The following is a 19,154-nucleotide window of genomic DNA, read 5'->3' on the forward strand; positions in this document are numbered from 1 at the left end:
TTAGCTATTCTAGACATAAACACTGTATAATTGTGGTTTAAAATTGAAATGGGCCTCTGTGAAGCTGGGTCTGAAGGGTCTTTGCCATCTTTAGATAACACAGCCACCACAGCTTACTTCCCCTCCTTTCCAAATACTGTTAAGGAAAGTCTTCCAGATCTTTATTACTCTATTCCCTCCTAATTTCTAAACATCCACAGGAACACCATCTGTTTTTGGAAACTTTCCTGAAGATTGATTATACATCAGTGTTTTTATCTCCTCACCTATCTTAACTGCTAGCTGTTGAGCCTAATATACTTCTAACCTTGGATAATTAAGGCTTACATAAATATTTCCATTTGTACTCTTTCTTGATTTTCACATTTCTGTGCTTTATACAAATTTTCATAAAATTTCCAGAATATCTCTAAAAGGTCTACAGGATCTCTGGTTATTTTTCTTGTTATAGGTTCCCTAAGTTTGGCTGCAACCCTTTCAGTATTCTGTTGCCTAAGTCGCTGTGCTAAAAGTTTTTGTGCTCTGGAGTACTTATTAAAAAATAGTTGAATCTGATGTCAGTTTTCATTCTATCCTCAACTGTTGGGTTCTGATCCAATCCATGGATCTGACGCGGCTGTTACTTTAGCTCGTGGCCACCAAAAAGCTTTCAAGGTCCTCCCTTACCCATAATGCACCAACCCCTAACATATCTCAGAACTTGTTTGTTACTTTTCACAAAAAAGATGTGGTCAGCCTGAACTTTTGAGTCTTCTAACGATAAGTGTTTTCTTTTCATAGTTTCTTAAATGTTAATGTTAAGTTGTCTATCTTGCCTTCATTCTTGCTGGTTGGGTTTGGAGCCGATCCTCGGCTCTGACTCGGCCATCTTCAAAAGCTCGAGAGCTGCTTACTGGCTTGAGGCCCCCCCTATATCCCATGATGCCTGGCGCTAGATACCCAGATCTCGTTTGCCGCTTCTGCTGCGAGGTTGTTCTACTGGCTCAGGTCGTATAAGCTTCATTATTATTATTGTATTTTTCTTGTTAAAAACTGTATTGGTTAGTGTAGAATTAGTCGTTAGTTAGACTTTGATATTGTAGCTAGTTTTCTTCCTAGATGAGCATTACCCTTCCTCAAGAAACTTGTTTAAGTTAGAGAGTTTCCCCTCCCCCTTCTCTTCCTTTTCCTCAGAAAGGTTCTTTCCGTTTAAGTTAGAGGTTAACCTTTCTCTCTATCTCTTTTAAAAAACAAAACAAAAAAAAATTTCTTCTATTAATCACTGTTAGTGTATAGTGATAATTTTTGGTAGTTTTTTGTTGTAGTGGTACTTGTAGTGGGCTGTGGTAACTGTAGTGTGTTAACTTTTACTGTTTGGTTACCTTAACCTATCTGTGTGGGTTCTTGCCCTTGGTTTTTTTCCCTAGGATGTCCAAGGATCCAAAACCATCTGGATTCAAGAAGTGTGACTCATGCTGTCAGAAGATGTCTCTGACAGATGGTCACACTTCTTGTGTTTATTGTCTTGGCGCTGTGCACCTGCAGGACTCTTGCTCGATCTGTCATGCTTTCAGTCCGAGAGTCCTGCAGGAGTGCAAAAATAAATTGATCCTGAGGGGTATGCTTAAACCCCAATATTCACCTGCGAAGGCTCAGCCAGTGAAATCTTCCAGGCCACCTAAACTGTCGGCTCCCAGTTAGGAGCCATCGTTGGGTGAGGCCACACAATCCATCTCGGCTGCGGCTGGAACCGATGTCCCTCCCTCCCAGTCGGCTCCGACACTTGTCTTCGGAGCTGGCTGAGAGTCAAAAGAGATCCAGGTCTCCTTCTTTGGAGTCTGTACGTTCGGCTCTGAAGTCGCCCCTGCTTCAATCTGAGCGTAGTCATCGATCGTCCCACTCTTCTTGGTCCTCTAGACTTTCGGACTATGACTTGGAAAGAATGGTCAGTAGGCTGTTAAAATCGCAGGCCCTAGCCAAAATGTTGTCCAGCCCTCCTCATCAGGAGTCGGCTCCGTCCACAGCTGTAGATATTCCTCCTCCGACTCATCCTATGAGCTCGGAGCTGGAGTTCGAGTCGTGGAACCGTCGGCGCTGATGCCTTCTCTTTCGCTTCCTTCGTCGGCTCCGATCCCTTCCATGGGACCTTCCCTGGAGGGATCTGGGCGCTGAGACTCCCTCGTCGGCTCCGAGGGGCGAGTGGCATCGGACCCTTGTCCGACCCCGTGCTCCCTCTCGGTGCTTCGGCTCAGGTGAGCTCGGCTCCCACATCTGCCTCGGAGCCATCCCCCTCGGTGCAGGGAGGGCTTCTGGTTTCTTCGGAGCCTGAGCCTTCTCTGTGTCCGGGCAGGGACGCCTTCGAGGTGATGAGGAGTGTACTGGCCCCTGAATCAGTCCCATGATCGATCCCATCGGCTCCTCCCCCTAGGGTGCCTGCGTCAACCTCTGCCCCTCTTCCAGACCCCAAGCGTCGGGATCCAGCGCTCCAGGACACTCGTTTGGGTGTATCCTCCTCTTCCGAGGCCTCCCCTGATCATTCAGAGGAGCCACCTCGCAAGAGGAAATGCAAGAGGAAGCATGTTGACTCCCCCGAGTCTGTCACATCGGATACCGACTTAGAGGAGTCGGAAGGGTCCCCAAGATCCCCCTCTGAAGATGTCTCCTTCTCAGACATCCTTGAGATGCTTACGCAGAGGGGAAACTCGACTACCCTAAGCCCTTCCGAGGATGAGTCGGTATTCCTGGACACGTTTGGATCCTGACATTCCACCTCCTGGGTGTGTCTGCCTTTCGACCCACTGATGTCTGTGGTGGCTCGGAAGGCGTGGACGGCTCCAGACACAGTGGAACCGACCCCTAGAAGACCTGCCAAGTTCATTACTGCCCCGCAGGACAAACAGTTCTTGACCAAGAGTGTCCTCGTTGATGCCATGGTGGTAGCAGCGGTCACAAAGAAGGAGTTGGCTGAAACTTCTTCATCTGTCCATCCCCCTAACAAGGAGTCCAGGACGATGGACAGATATGGGAAGCAGATGTTCTCTTCAGCGACCTTTTCCATGCGGTCCCTGAATTACCTGTGCTACTTTACCCGTCTTCAGAGGGATCTCCTGAAAGAGCTTGGAGATACCCTCCAAGATCCATCAGTTGAGGGGGCCCAGGCTAAGGCAGCCTCCCAGCTGGCGACTCTTAATTCAGTGGTAAAATCCTCCATGCGGCTCATTTCGTATGCAGCCGATGGTGCGAGTAGAGCTGCAGGCATAGGCATGGCCCTAAGGAGGCACGCTTGGATGCAGCTATGTAACTTTGCGGTACCTTTCAGAGCGTCTTTCACCAACACCCATTTTGATGGTTCCTCTCTCTTCGGATCACAGGTGAAAGATACCCTTACCACGTGTGAGTAGGAAGGCAAGACTCTCTCTGCCGTAGGAGTCCATTTTTCCACTCCTTCCAGACCATATCCTAAGGGTCAGAAGAGTGGAAAGATGTGGTTCCGGAAATCCAAAGGAGCCTTGCCGGACACACGTGGTGAGTTTCCCTCCAGGGGCAGAGGAGGGAACAATAACAGACGCCGCCCTCGTGGCAGAGGGGGTCCGCAAAACCAGGGGAGCAGAGAATCTTTCTCTGACAAGCCCTTCCAGCATCCCTGAAGGGTTGCCCGGCTGCTCACCTCTGGAGGCAGTTGGGGGAAGATTATCGCTGTACCCAAGAGCCTGGCAAGACATAACACAAGACAAATGGGTACAGTCCGTCATATCCAGAGGCTACAGAATTCCCTTTGTTCGCACCCCCTTAAGGTCAAACAAGTCCCTTCCAGATGTTCCACCCAATCTAAGGGACCAAGCAGTGCAAGACGCCTCAAAACTGCTAAGAAAAAGGGCCATCCAGCAAGTCCCAGCAGACCAACAAGGATCCGGAATTTACTCAACGTTCTTTTTGGTACCAAAAAAGACAGGGGACTGGAGACCCATTTTGGATCTCAGCAGACTAAACAAGTCTGTACAAAGAACGAAGTTCCGGATGGTCACGCTTCAGTCCATTTTACCCTTCCTGGGTCAGGACAATTGGATGTGCTCCATAGATCTTCAGGATGCGTACTACCACATCAAAATGGACAGACGTTCCCGAAGATTCCTTCGCTTCCGGCTGGGAGCCAGCCATTATCAGTTCAGAGCTCTACCCTTTGGTCTCACCACAGCCCCCAGGGTGTTTACCAAATGTATGGCAGTAGTTAATGCTCACCTGAGACGGCAAGGATTCCAGGTGTTTCCATATTTCGACGACTGGCTCCTCACTGCTACCACCAGACATCACCTGCTGCGAGCCAGAGACTGCACCATCGACACTTGCTCCAGGCTAGGTATCGCAATAAATTTCGAAAAGTCTGCATTGTCGCCCTGTCAATCTATCACCTTTATAGGCGCAAATTTAAATACCAAAGACATGTTAGCAAGCCTCCCACCAGACAGGGTGTTAGTGATTCGCCAGCATCTCAAGGTTTTATTAGCATGCAAAAGGATTCAAGCCAGGTTTGTCCTTCAAATGCTAGGTCTCATGGCAGCAGCGATCGTACTTGTCCCTCTAGCTCGTTTTCACATGAGGATTATCCAGTGGCTTCTTTTCACCCAATGGTCCTTCCAGCAACTTCCCATGTCTTATATGATTATGATCACTCAGGCATGCAAGAAGCATCTTGCGTGGTGGATGGTCTCCACATCAGTGCACCACGGCAGACCATTTGTTCTCCCCCCTCCAATGGCTACAGTGACCACGGACGCCTCCCTGATCGGGTGGGGGGGGGGGCATTATCAGGGCAGAACAGTCCAAGGCACCTGGCAACCTCACAAGTATCATCTACACATAAATGTCTTGGAGATGAGGGCCGTGCTCTTAGCGTTGCAGGCTCTTCAGGACTCTCTTCCTACCAGGACCATTGCAGTTCAAACGGACAATATATCCGTAGTGTGGTACATCAACAAGCAGGGTGGAACCAGGTCCTACGTCGAGAAGCACTCAGACTCTGGCAGTGGGCGATTTCTTCCCAACGGTTTCTGATTGCAACGCACATCCCTGGAAGGTCCAACGTCATAGCAGACAGACTGAGCAGAGCAATTCTCATGCCTCACGAGTGGTCTCTGAACCAAGTAGTTGCGGACCAAATCTTCCACAGATGGGGCCAACCTTGCTGCAACCTTTTTGCAACTCCCTTCAACAGCAAGTGCAACAATTTCTTCTCTCTCCTTCCACTTCCCAGACATTCCCCCAGAGATGCTCTAGTCCACGATTGGCCCCAGGGACTTCTTTATGCATTCCCTCCTTTCCCCCTCATACCGAAGCTAATTCAGAAGGCTAACGTTTTGGGTTGCAAAATGATCCTCATTGCTCCTTACTGGCCTCGACAAATATGGTTCCCATTCCTTCATCGCTATCTTCTCGAACAGCCTTGGACTCTGGACCTAGTTCCAGACCTCCTGATTCATGAATCGGGCAGGCTGCACCAATCCCTGCACTCTCTCCAGCTCACAGAGTGGTTGCTCCACTTCCAACCTTAGCCAGGCTTCCAGATATCTCCCCCTCTGTGCGGGAAATCCTTTTGTCATCACACAAGTCTACGACCAGAAAAACTTATGCTAGTAAGTGGAAACGTTTTTCTTCCTGGGCAGAGGCAAAAAGTATAGACCCCTTTTCAGCCCCTGTACACTCCATTTTGGAATTTCTCGCGGAGCTCTTCCATGCTAGGTCCGCTTCCGCTACAATTAGAGTTCAGTTAGCGGCAATTTCAAATTTTCACATTGGCCTGTCGGAAAACAACATCATGTCTCATAAGCTGTGTAAAGTCTTTCTCAAAGGAACCACTCTGCTCAGGCCCCCAGTGAGAGATCCTCCACCACCCTGGGATCTAAATTTGATTTTAGCTTCACTTATTTTGCCCCCTTTCGAACCTGCAGCTTCTTGTTCACTGAAGTTCTTATCTTGGAAAACCCTTTTTCTGGTAGCTATTACTTCAGCCAGAAGAGTTTCGGAACTACAGGCTCTTCCTATCCGTCTCCATACCTCGTGTTCCACAATGACAGGGTTGCTCTTAGAACTAATCCTTCCTTTCTTCCTAAGATCTCTTCAGAGAGTAACTTGAATCAGTCCATAGACCTTCCTGTGTTTTTCCCTAACCACTCCAACAGGGCGGAGTATAAGTTGCATCAGTTAGATGTTCACAGGCAACTACGCTTTTATTTACATAGAACCAAAGACATTAGAAATTAGTCTTATGCAGTAGGTAAACAGGGTCTTCCGGTCTCCAAGGTAACCTTATCCAGGTGGTTGTCTTCTATCATCACATTCATATACCAACTCAGAAATAAAGAATTGCCAGTCAAACCAAAAGGTCACTCTACCAGAGCTTTAGCCACTTCGGTGGATTTTCAGGCTAGGTTGCCCATGGAATCTATTTGTGCTGCGGCTACATGGGCCAACCTACATACTTTCATTTCGCATTACAAGTTGGATTTGGTTTCCAGGAGCAGAGCTGATTTTGGTTCCACTGTTCTGAAAAGTCTTTTCCGATGTGCCACCCAGGATTTTAGGTGCCAGGGACACTGTCCCAACCAGCAAGAATGAAGGCGACATAGACAACTTAACATAAAGAAGTTATGTACCTACCATAACGTTCCATGTTAGTTGTCTTCTTCTCGCCTGCTTTCTTGCGTCCCACCCTCCATCCCCCTATCCTAGTGGACCGAGAAGAGTTCTTCTTGATTTTGCGCTGGCTGAGTCTTCTCTGGCTATTTCCTTCTGCTTAGTAGTCTCCCCAGTAGGATTTATGCATTCTAGGATAGCATTCATTTATTATTATGTCTGCAGTTAGACTTTCCAAATGAGATCTGGGTATCTAGCGCCAGGCATCATGGGATATAGGGGGGGCCTCGAGCCAGTAAGCAGCTCTCGAGCTTTTGAAGATGGCCGAGTCAGAGCCGAGGATCGGCTCCGAACCCAACCAGCAAGAAAGAAGGCGAGAAGAAGACAACTAACATGGAACGTTATGGAAGGTACATAACTTCTTTTTATTGCATTACTCCATTTCATTTAGTGTAATACTTACCTACCATTGTTGGTAGCTAGTCTTTCCCTTTCTGCTATTTGTTGCACATTAGTGTAGTCTTTGATACCATTGCTGGTATCCTTTTCCTTTATTCTCGCTTCTTAAAAATTTTTTTTTTCCTTTCTTTTTGTTGCTGGTATGTCTGATAAAGGGCCTTACAGTTTTAAAGAATGCCAAAAGTGTGGGCACAAATTGCCCCTTTCCAATGCTCATGCTTTGTGTTTATTGTTTGGGCCCAGATCATCTCCAAGAAGATTGTTCTGTATGCAAAAACTTCAGTCCTAGAGCCATAGCAGACAGAATAAATTGATATTAAAAGGGTTGCTTCCTTCTTCCTTTGGTGAAGCCATTTCAGGGACTTAATTTCCCAAGACTAAATCTAAGGAGTCTTTGACTAAGTCTTCGAGACCTTCTGATTCGTCGACTCCCATCTTCAGAGCCACTTAGAAAAAAAGCCAAAGCCAGATCCGAAGCTAGTTCTGATCCACTCTACTTGGATCCGACCAAAAGAATCTATGGATTCAAGCTCTTCAGATCTGAAGATCCTACCTAGGACAAGGTACTCAGTCAGTGGACCTGATACCTTCCAGGGTTCCCTCTCCTTTTTTGGAGACACACCATTCCAGGTCACAATCCCTGGCTTCAACTCGTTCTTCCAGGAGTTTGACCAAAGAAGACATGTTCAGAATGAAGAGGAGATTCCTGCAGGTGCAGATACAGATGGGTGATTTTCTGGCTCCTACCCACTCTGCATAATGCAGACACCAACCACTCAAGCTCCAAAAGAAGCTGGAACACAGGAATTCTTCTCAAACAAAAAAACACCAAGCACTGCTGTAGCTGCCAATTTTCTTTCTTTATTCAATACATCCTGGTTGCTTGACCTCACAGCCCTTCAATGAAATAACTTCATACAATCCAAGCAGCTTTTTATATTCCATCTCAACATTAATTCATCTTAATTTAATTAAATAATAAAATCAATAAATCAATTAAACAATGAAATGCTTTCCTTTAAACATTATGCAGCTTAGAGATGTGCCCCCCCACATACACACACTCACACTTATCATAATTAAATTAAATACATTAACCCAACACAGAGTGAATTTCCCAAGTAACATTTTATAGAAATATATAACTCACTTCTATTACTTAATATATATTCACATTTTCTCATATACCCCAATAACTTGCACATAAAAAAATACTTTTTAACCTACCCCCAAAGTTCGATTATAAATATTTATCCATAGCATATACATCTTAATTTTATTAAATGTAAACTTTTTTAGTTTTTTTATTTTGATCCTTGCTTTATTGCACTTATTTATTCTTAATGTTAAATTAATCAACTGTTTTTTATTTATCCAAAGTTTAATTCCTTTTTTAACCTAAACCAAACACATTTGTTCTGAAGTGAGCTGAACACAATCTATTTTATTTAGCATCTAAATGCCCCAATCAATAGCCAGATTGAGACCCCTAGGATATAAAGTGCCCATATATACTATTAATTTAGTTTCCAATTTAATCATCTTTCTTTTGAATTCACCCCCCCCATTATTTGTTCTTCAGAGGGCTTTGCTACACTACCCCCATGTGTGTCGCAAAAATGTTGTGCCACTGGGCTATCCAATCTCTTGTTTCTTACATCGTCCAGATGCTCCAATATTCTGAGTTTCACCTTTCTTTTGCCCCACATACCATTTACAAGGTGTACATCCACATCCAATGATGTAGACTACACCACACGAATTGCAACTAAATTCATTTTTAACCTACCCACTCGGGTCAGCAAGCCTGTCCATCTACCACACCACCTTTAGCTGCTCCTTCTCTGATCCCACCAGCTGTTTGAGTCCCTGAATCCAAACCTTCCAGGTCTGTCTGGCTCAAATCTGAAGTTACTTTTATTTTCAGATCCGAATCTTTCTCTGAATGTACTGGCTCTGACACTTTTGGATTCGGATGACTCTCAGAGCCAAAGCAGACTTGTCAGATCTGAGGCGTTGGAGTTGACTCTGAAGTTTTCAGAGCCTCAGCACTGGATAGTTCAGCTCTAACTTACACTTTGGGGAGATTGCTCTTGGGGCAGAGGGAAGCAGCGGTTTGGAAGCCTGCTTTCTTGGATCCATGTCTTCCTTCTCCCTGGAGTGATCTGCCTTCGAGGTAGTGAAGAGAGTGTTTTCTGCTTTGGCAGGACAGATGGATCCCACCTTCTTGGATCTTCCATCTGGTTCCCAGATGTCTCTATACTTAGAGACACATCATTCTATGCCACAGAGACAGCTGGCTCAAGGCCTCCAGACCACTTAACAGGGTTTTATGATCCCTTCCTATACTTCACCAGAACATCCCACTGAGGAAGCCCCTAGGAAGAGGAAGTGCAAAAGGAAGCACTTGGCCTCCTTGCAAGAGTCAGTCAATGAAGATACTGATTTTGATGGAGAATGGGTCCCCATGATCACCTCCTGAAGACATCTCATTTAGAGACATTCTTGATATCCTTAAGCAGAGAGGTGGTTGGTCCTCCAGCAACCGTTCACCAGAGGAATCAGTATTTCTGGAAGCCTTTGGAGCTGGCCTGTCTACCTCCTTATTTACTTCACCCACCAATGAGCTCATTGATTTGGTCTCAAGGTGTGGGCATGGAAGGATCTGGCTCCACCAATCAGGAAGGAACTCTGGAGTATGGTTGTTCACGTGGATACTGTGTTGTGGCGTTGGCCACCAAGAAGGAACTTGCTGAGCACAGTTCCTTAGTCCAACACCCTAACAGGGAGTCTAGGGAGATGGGCATATTTGGGAAGCATGTGTATGCTTAGGTTGCTGAACTATTTGGCACACTTTACCAAACTACGCAGGGACTTGATCAAGAAACTTTAAAAATCCCTTTTGGGTGACCACTTCTGCTGAGGCTCAGTTTTCTGTGGCCTCTCAGTTGGCTACCCATCAGTCTGTTTCAAATTCGTCCATGAGGCTTATCTTGCATGCAGTCGAAGGTGCCTCAAGGGCAGCAGGTTAAAGCATTTCTGTTAGGAGGCATGCCTGGATGCACTTACGTGATTTTGCGGAGCCTTTCAAGTCCTTATGCATCAGTGTACTCTTTGACGGCAATTCATTGTTTGGTCCAAAAGTGAAGGACACACTCTCTTCAGGTGTGAAAAAGATGGAAAGCACTGGCTGTACATTTTTCAACCCCATAAAGATATTTTTCTAGGAATCAATGGGGTGGACAAAAAATGTGGTTTAGGAAGTCTTAGGGTCCTTTCCAGGATACACGTGGAGATGGTTCCCCCAGGGGCAGAGGGGGAGCTCAAATCGGCAACGTCACCCATGTGGCAGAGGAGGCTGATAGAACCAAGGTTCCAATGATTCTTTCTCTGATAGACCCTATCAGCTCTCCTGAAAGGAGGCTCAATTGTCTCCCTCTGGAGGTAATCAGGGGTCGACTATCGGGTCTATATTATATTGCTGACAGCTGAAAATGTTGACTCTGAATTGTTCAACACCAAAATGTCGAACTACAAAAACAGCGAATGGCCAAATCACCAATTTCTTTCCAATGGAAAGAAATCGGTTGGCCATACACCAACTGCACACAAATATATTTGAGTGAGGGGCTTCACACCCCCACTAACTAAATATTCTAACTCCGAGACTCCACTACACTCAGGGAAAGGGCAGGTGTCAGAGAACGGCCAACTGATTTCTTTCCGTTGGAAAGAAATCTGTGATTTGGCCAGTCGCTATTTTTGTAGTTTGACATTTTGGTGTCGAACAATTCAGAGTCTACATTTTCAGATGCTGACAATATAATATAGACCCCGACTCTCCCTGTAACAGAGAGCCTGGCTAGATATAACAAAGGATACTTGGGTGCAGAGGACTATTTCAAGAGGTTATATGATTTCCTTTTCCCTTCCACCTCCATCTGTGAATAAATTCCCTGATGTCCCAGAAGAAAACAGCAGCATGAGAAATACAAAAGCTGCTAGAAAAGAGATTCATCCAAGAGGTCCCCACCAGGCCAGATAGAGTCCAGGATTTACCCAAGAATCTTTCTGGTGCCAAAGAAAACAGGGGACTGGAGACTGATTTTGGATCTCAGTGACTTGAACAAGTCAGTTTGACACACACAGTTTCGGATAGTCATGGTTCAGTCCATTCTGCCCTTTTTGAGCAAGGATATTTGGATGTGCTCGATAGTACACGTCCAGAAGGTCTATCACATAAACATGAACAGACAATTCAGAAGGTATTTACACTTCTGGCTGGGAGCTAGTCATTATCATTTCAGAGCACTGCCCATTGGCTTCACCACAGCCTCCACTTGGGTCACCAAGTGCATGGTAGTGGTAGCAGCTCACTTGAGACTGCAGGGATTCTGAGTGTTTCCATAGTTAGATAACTGGCTCATTACCACTCCAACCAGACATCTCCTAATAATATCAAGAGATTAGATACTGCAGACCTATTCTTCTCTGGGGAAATCCGTAAAGTACAACAAATTTCAGTTGCAACCTACTCAAACATTGGAATTTATAGGGGTGATGTTCAGCGTGGTATCTGTGACAGCTTCTCTTCCTCTAGTAAGAGTGCAAACTATCAGATTCCAGGTTAGGAAAATATTTCACAATACCAAAATTTCAGCCCGGTTGATTCTTCAAGCCTTGGGGTCAATGTCAGCTGCCATAATTTTAGTTCCCTTGCAAGATTTCATATGAGAATTCTTTACTGGATACTAGTGAAACAGCAGGTGATTCTTCGTCATCAAATGTCACCCCAAATAAGAATCACTAAGTTATGCAAGAAATACCTTTAGCTGTGCTTTTGATCAAATCAGGTTCTAAGAGGCTGTCCTTTCATTCTCCCTCAAACCAAGGCCATAGTGAACACAGATGCATCCCAGATTGGGTGGGTAGGGGGGAACTTCCTGGGTAAAACAGTCCAAAGCACTTGGTCCTCCGAAGAGGCCAATGCTCATATCAGTGTCCTGGAAATGAGAGCAGTGCTCTTAGTGTTGCAGGCCTTCCAGGATTCTGTCTGTTTTGGAACAGTTGCGATTCAAACAGACATTTGTTTGGTACATCAACAAACAAGGAGGAACCAGGTCTTACCCCTTGTGTAGAGAAGTCCTCAGAACCTTTTTGAACCTATGTCACATTTTTTTCAAGACTTTGTTTTAATGAAAACCCTAAAAAATAAATAAATAAACAAACAAACAAACAAATAAATAAATAAATACAGTATACCCCCATCCCCTATTAACTTGGACCAAACACACAGAACTATCATGTTTAACCTTCCTGAAGGGAACAATTGCCCCAAATTGATGGCTATACCTACAGGCATTATCTAGCATGCTAACGCACATGCTATACACGTGTGTGTGTGTGTGTGTGTATATATATATATATATATATATATATATATATATATATATATATATAAAATATATATGTGTATATATGCAAATGTGTATATACGCATGCTCCCATTTACACATATATGTGTATATATGTAAATGTATATATACGCATGCTCCCATTTACACTGATTGCTTTTTGTTTTTTTCTTATCTCTCTTCCCCTCACAGATATGAAAAACAACTTGTATGCTTTCAGAAAAAATTAATGTTTATCCCTAAAAAAAGTGCACTGGCTATCTTTAAATAAAACTAAATTGTAACGCTCCTTTGTTAACTGCATTAAAATATTAAGACTGAAAAGAGAAGTTATTACCTCTTATTCACTTCCCATAATTTCACTTTTATTTTTTTCACTGAACTGCTAGCCATTGTACCCTTATATTTTGAATTTAACTCAGCTGAGAATACTCAGAATTCTCATATTAACTGATCACACCTGCGGACAGCGCGTCTTAATGGAAATGCACGCAGCAATGAGTCTTTGTAAATTCAATGCAGAAAAAAATGCACAGCTGCCCTCTGATGCAGACATCTGGACTCCACTAAACATTTGCCAATGGAAAACAAACAAGCTAATATCTTTGCAGTTGTAAGAAGCTTAGCATTTTCATGGCTTTCATAGTTTTATCTTATTTTTAAAGACTACATGCTTACAAAAACACCTGTTTACAGCGTAAGCCAAAGGTAATCTAGACATTCACCCGTAAAAAACAAAAAGAGAAAATAATCCTAATTTTAAATATAATATAATATAATCCGTGCACTTTTATATACCACTCCCACCCCAGCAGGCCAAGACCACAGCATATGAACATTAAACTTGCTTTTGTCCAGCCTTTTTTCTCTGTTTTTATATTGTAAACCCTTTATTTCTTACAACTAAAAAAGTATGTTTACTTTAATATCTTGAACACACATTAGAGTCACTGAAATGACTCCTCCAACACTTAAACTACCCCTGATTACACACTACACAAAACTGTTTTACTGTATATAACATGCTGTTTATATCATGAAATGTTTTATATAGATACTGCTAAGAACAACAGTTGTTTTACATACTGTTAGTTTTCCCCTTTGTGTCCTCCTAAATGTTAATGATATAAAGTGGGGTATATGCTTTACTGTCCACCTACAAGTTTAACACAGTTAACAGAAGTCTAGTGTTTTTCAGACACTTTTTCTTGCAAAACTCTATTTTATAAATCTAATAAGATGCTTTATCATTTTATGTATTCATTTCAGAGTTGCTGGTTTTCTTGTTCATCTCCATCTCCCAACACCAGACTCTGGTTCAAGTCTGAGGTACTGCTGATTCTTCTAGTCAACTCCTGTGCTTTTTCTATCTCAGACGCATTTTCCTTTGGAATACGGGAAAAGGTTTCACTGGCAAATTTTCTCTATGAACCTTACTGTTATAAGAATGAGAAGCAGAGTCCCCTTCCGCTTTCTGACTCACTTTTTGTTGGATAAACTTATTTTATTTCCTCCTTAACTTATTCTGCATCCAAAAATTACTTTGGTCCTCCAGGGAAAAAAAGCACTTTGAAGACAGCTGGATAAAATAAAATAGCTTGAATCTCACACCTGCTTCTTGATATTCCCTGATTGCTGGGATAAATTTTCTTTTCTTCTGCCTGCTGTACAGTGAATAATCATTTTCTACAAACATTGTGCTGTCTCCAGTTTTTAATACTTTGCCCTTCTGCCACAACTTTGTCAGGATCAACTCTTTCTGCTGGTATGATTGCATCTTTACTAGTATAGATCTTGGCTGCTTTCTCATGGCCAGGTTTGGAGCATACAATCTGTGCCCTTTCACTTAACAGATTCTGCCGTGGAACACTAGTCTATTTGCTTATTTGTTCTTTCATAAAATTAATAGTCTGTTCCTTCCAATTTCTCTGGTACAGCAGAACATTTCAGTTTTTCAATGCGCACTCTGTCTTCTAATTCTATTTTTAAACAGTTCTTGAGAAATCTCATATTCAGCCAGCCTTTTCTTCTTGTCATCCTCTGATTTTTGCAGTTTTATCTGTTTGTCTGAATGGCTAGTTGAAGCTTTTTCTATTTTTTCCAGCCTTTTGTTATTTGAATATTTCTTCAGTGGTTCATTTATTATTTTTCCTGTAAATTACTGGAAGCCATCTCTTGAACCAAATGTGAAGCTTTTTGCTGAACAGCTGCAGAATCCTTTCCTGACTGTGTTTTCTCTTCAACTTTTCTAGTTGATTTTTCTCTTAGGTTTTCCAAATTTCTTCTTTGCTGGCACCCAGGCAGTATATTTACTGGCCAGTAACTTAATTTTACCAAAAACTTTTTCAGTGGCACTCCTTTTTCTCAGTTTCTGTTTTCACACTGGGAGAGCTGAAATTATGCTGTTGATCAGTGTGCAGCCATCTTGGAAAGCCAAAATATATAACATTATTCCTGGAAATGTAGATACTGCTGATGAGTTAAGAAGTCTTACATGGAGCTGGAGAAAATAATAAGCCATAGAAAGAAACCTTTTGGGATCCCAAGAGAAAAAGGAAGTTAGGATAAGGAGGTGTATTGTCAATTTGAACTGAAGTGCATATGTATATATATTTTGGGTAGAATTTGTGTGTATAATACAAAGTAGGCTATGTGTGCATGATGACTTTATTCTTTAAATTTGTGTTGTTTCTTTTTGCAGAAGAATATGATAATTGAAATGCAAGACCGAGTCCCATTAATGTTGTCTGTTGTTATTCCTAGCTTCTTGTTTATTTACTGAGGATTGTGATTGAAATGGAGGTTTAGGTTCATTTAAAGTTGCTGGGTATTAATCCTAGTTCCTTGTCCTAGACTTTGCATAACAAAGGTTTAGAAATCTAGGATCACACTTTTGGAAAGGGAGTCCCAGACTTAAACAGAATTTCTACATTTGTTTTTATCTAGCGGAGGTGCATGGTGTGCTGCAGGGTTTTCCATTTCTCCTGGTTTCTTGTGGTTTCTCGTATCGTGGAAGACCAGTGTACAGTTCCTCAGGAGGGAACACTACTCTTCTCCTCTGTGATTCCTGACATCAAAGTGACTTTCCCACCTGGAGCTACAGATGAAACTCGCAGTGTGAAAATGCAGGTCGGTAGGTACTTTGTAATCCAGCTTTATATAGTAAAGTAGCATTTTTTTGAAGAAAAAAATGTGTGAAGTTGTATAAATATGGACACCAGTTATTGTGAGAGGGACTGTGACTGACAGTTAACTTGACAGAAAGTGCTAAATTGTCCTATTTTGAAGGGTCCTCTATAGTAGGACATGCATTTGTATTAATCATTTGTCTACACTATAAGATATGTTGGTTGCTTTGCTGGGACAATGGAGGCTGTGCTCCTCCAGAATCATCACTACTTTTTTCTGCTAGTTCAGCTTGAGTCTTTTCCTTTTTTAAAATGTTTTATTTGAGTGATTTCCAAACACAGCAAAGAAATAAACATGGTTATACAGAGATGAAGAAACTGAAAAAATAGAAACATCTTGTAGGTCTGTGTGTATAAGTGCTTCTTGGTAACCTACTTTTGGGGCTAAAATCCTCACTTGCAGGAGGATGCTCTGCAGTGGGTTGAAGAGCTGGTCTTTGAATCATTGTGGCATGTTCTTTCTTAAAAATAAGACATCATAAATAGAATATGTAGTCAGTGTAACAGCTTAAAAAATATTTAGGTGTGTATCTTTATTGCTACTGTGGATTGATGTTTTCTTGAATCATCTCTCTGATGTACTGACATTGTGGATGGAGTAACTGTCTTTTGTGCATTGTATTGGAACACAGATGGATCTAGGACAGCCACAATGGGGAAGGGGTTGTCAGAGGATTCCACAAAATAATTAAATTGTTTACCTATCCATAAGGAGCCTTGTCTGTAGTATAGGGTTGTGATAACCATTTGCAAATTGAGAGAAGACCTTAGAGGTATAACTTACTGTTTTCAAGCTAGTAGGACCAGAAAGAATATGTTGAGATTTCTGAGTAGAAGTGATACACTTCAATGGCACAAGTAATCTGATCACCAGAACATGATATTTGGCTTTAGGGACTGTGCTTGGCATAAGGGAGCAAGGAGGAAAGAGTCTTCACACATCATTTGCAATCTTGATTGAGTGAAAGGCCACAAGTCTATCAATGCATGACATGTTACACAGAGAGAGAGAGCTTTGTGCCTAATTCTGGAGATTTACATCTTTGTCACTGAGGTGAAGAAGTAGAGAACAGTTTGGGTATTCTTTCAGGAGTAAGAAAAACAGGCAAGAATTCTCTCTCTAAATATTCCTTGTCTAGCTGATGAAGTAGTTAAGGTTACAACATTCAAGATGTATTGCTTATGTGTCTGACAAAGTGTATCTAGTTATTTGTGTCATAAGAATTTAGAGAAGGGTATGTGTCTTGTCCCTTAAATGTTTGCAGAGGACAGAATAATACTTTTAGTTACTTTGTTCCTAATCCTCTTACAGAGTCATGGAAAGTTCTTGAGCTCAGTGCCTAAGAAGCTGAAAAGATCATTAAGTATACATGCTGTTGAGTTACAACTACCATAAAGTGTACCTTTTTTTATTGGCCTGGACATTAGCAACTGTCAAAAATGACAACTCTTCAGCCTTGCAGCTAGACATCATCATTCAGAGATATTTGAGGACTTTACAAGTGTCTAACACTTGAAAGTTATGGATGTGACCCAGTAGAGGGACCAGATGGCTCAAATAATCTCAGACTGGAACAGGAAATGTAGAAGATGAGTGTCATATTTCAAGTCTGTGTCTGTGCTATGAAGTTCACTGTATCCTTGTCGTCTCCAGTTCTTTGCCAATGTCATGAATCTCATCTCAGACCATGAATGTCCATCCTTTGCTTCTGCTTCAGAGGTGACTTGATTGCTAGTGAGATTTGAGCAAGTCTCAGTATCCCCTCACATGCCTAGTCGCAAGCCTTCATCCTTTCATTTCTCCACACTGCACTTTGACAGTTTAAATGCATGGCAGAATACAGCTTAGAATGTGAGGGAAGGCACTGGCCAGCACCAGGATTCAGTGCCACAGTGTAGTTATGTGCAAACTTTTTTTTATCTAAGTGCTGCCTTTGACATGAGCTGTTCAACAGTGCACCCAGCTGATGTCATGGTCAGCTTTGGTAAGCTTTGTGAGTAATGCTAGTTTTCCTTTTTATTTTATGAAGGTCACAAGACTTGATTGCAACTGCTGGCTAATGAAGGTCTTGCCCTTCTGATTTCTCAGCTTTGGCTGAATCAGAGCAGGTAAATGTCATTGTCTTGGAAACAGACAACTAAATCTTCCTATGTTTTTAGTTCTACCTCACCCCGAGGCCGTTTTTCTGAAAAATCTCTTGAGGTAATGAAATTCATAATAGAGCAGCTTCTCTTCACTTTTTTTTTCTTTCCTTCAGAAATGCCTGAATTACAACCTAGGGAAACAGAGACCCCTCTGAAGTCTGTTATCATTGATCATGGATATCCTGCTTGGAAACACAAGATTCAGGCACACTGGCACTCATAGACACTAAGTCATAAGCTTTTCGCTTCTCACCTGGCTTCCCAAGACTGGTTTCTGTGTGATGGCCTTTTGAAGCCTCTGTTTATCTCCAGTGTTCTACGAGACAAATTGAACATGAAGACTTGATTTTATTTTTTGTGTTTTTGAGCCCACTGTCTGTTGCTCATCAGCCCCCTTCTGCCCTGTTGTCCCATTTGTTCCCTATCATTGGGGAAGTGACAACTGGGAGCAACCATCATTTAGACAGCTATCGAGTGGTGCAAGGCTTTCTGTTTATATTGTTCTCCCTGCACACATGTGGTGAAGCAGTGGAGAGGGTACATGAAATGGACTGACTGCAGAGGCCCCATCCCCTCACTTCTGCAAGGGGTGTTCTCTCCAAACAGCCCTGCCCCTCCCTTAGGAGCTTCTGACAGTGGATTCTCCATTCTCTGCCAGGGGAAATTAAGTAGTGTGCTCCCAACTGCACAACCCCCCCCCCCCACCCAAAAGGAGAAATGAGCTTGACCATACCCCTTCACTCATCTCTTTCTTCCTGCCTGGCTCCTCCAGTGCTTGAGATGCTAATAGAACCTCAGTCACCTAGGCCACAGCCAAGGTGTTTTTCCACTGCTCCACCAAGTCAGGTTTAACATGAAGATGTGAATGCAATACTAAGAGTTTAGAATAAATTTACATATTCTCCAAAATACAAAACCTAGGCTAGGCTAGAAAAAAATTATATTTCACAGGAGCATGTGCACTTAATTGAAGTTCTTGAAATGCATCCAATAACTATTTCAGATCATGCACCAATAATAACTAAAATAAAAACACAAGGTAATGAAATAAAAATGAGACACTGGTGCTTTCCCACCTATCTGTTGAAAAGAGAGGAATTTAAGGAATGTATTTTGGAAATTATTCAGGAGCTATTAGAAAAGATGGTCATTTCTTCTGAAAATGTAGCTAGGGAGTGGGATAAAATTAAAGTGGAGTTTAAAGCTAGGGTGGAAATAAATGAAAGGGAGATATGGTTAAGAAGTAACAAGAATTAATTAGAGGGACTGACGGATGTTAAACTATTGCAAAATAGGGAGAATTACATAGAACAAGAAGAAGAGCAACTGCAGAATGCTA

General features: G+C 42.6%; 1 protein-coding gene across 1 annotated transcript in view; it reads left to right on the plus strand.

The window, feature by feature from the left end:
- Positions 1-19,154, plus strand: part of PIDD1 (p53-induced death domain protein 1) — a 1,004,177-nt gene that overhangs the window by 292,397 nt on the left and 692,626 nt on the right. The window contains exon 7 of the mRNA XM_044059769.1: positions 15,429-15,611. Coding sequence (XP_043915704.1) covers positions 15,429-15,611 — 183 coding nt within the window. The remainder of the gene's footprint in view (positions 1-15,428; positions 15,612-19,154) is intronic.

The sequence above is a fragment of the Protopterus annectens genome, chromosome 17.part0 (assembly GCF_019279795.1).
Source record: "Protopterus annectens isolate FY-2018-M chromosome 17.part0, PAN1.0, whole genome shotgun sequence".
Lineage (NCBI taxonomy): Eukaryota > Metazoa > Chordata > Ceratodontiformes > Protopteridae > Protopterus > Protopterus annectens.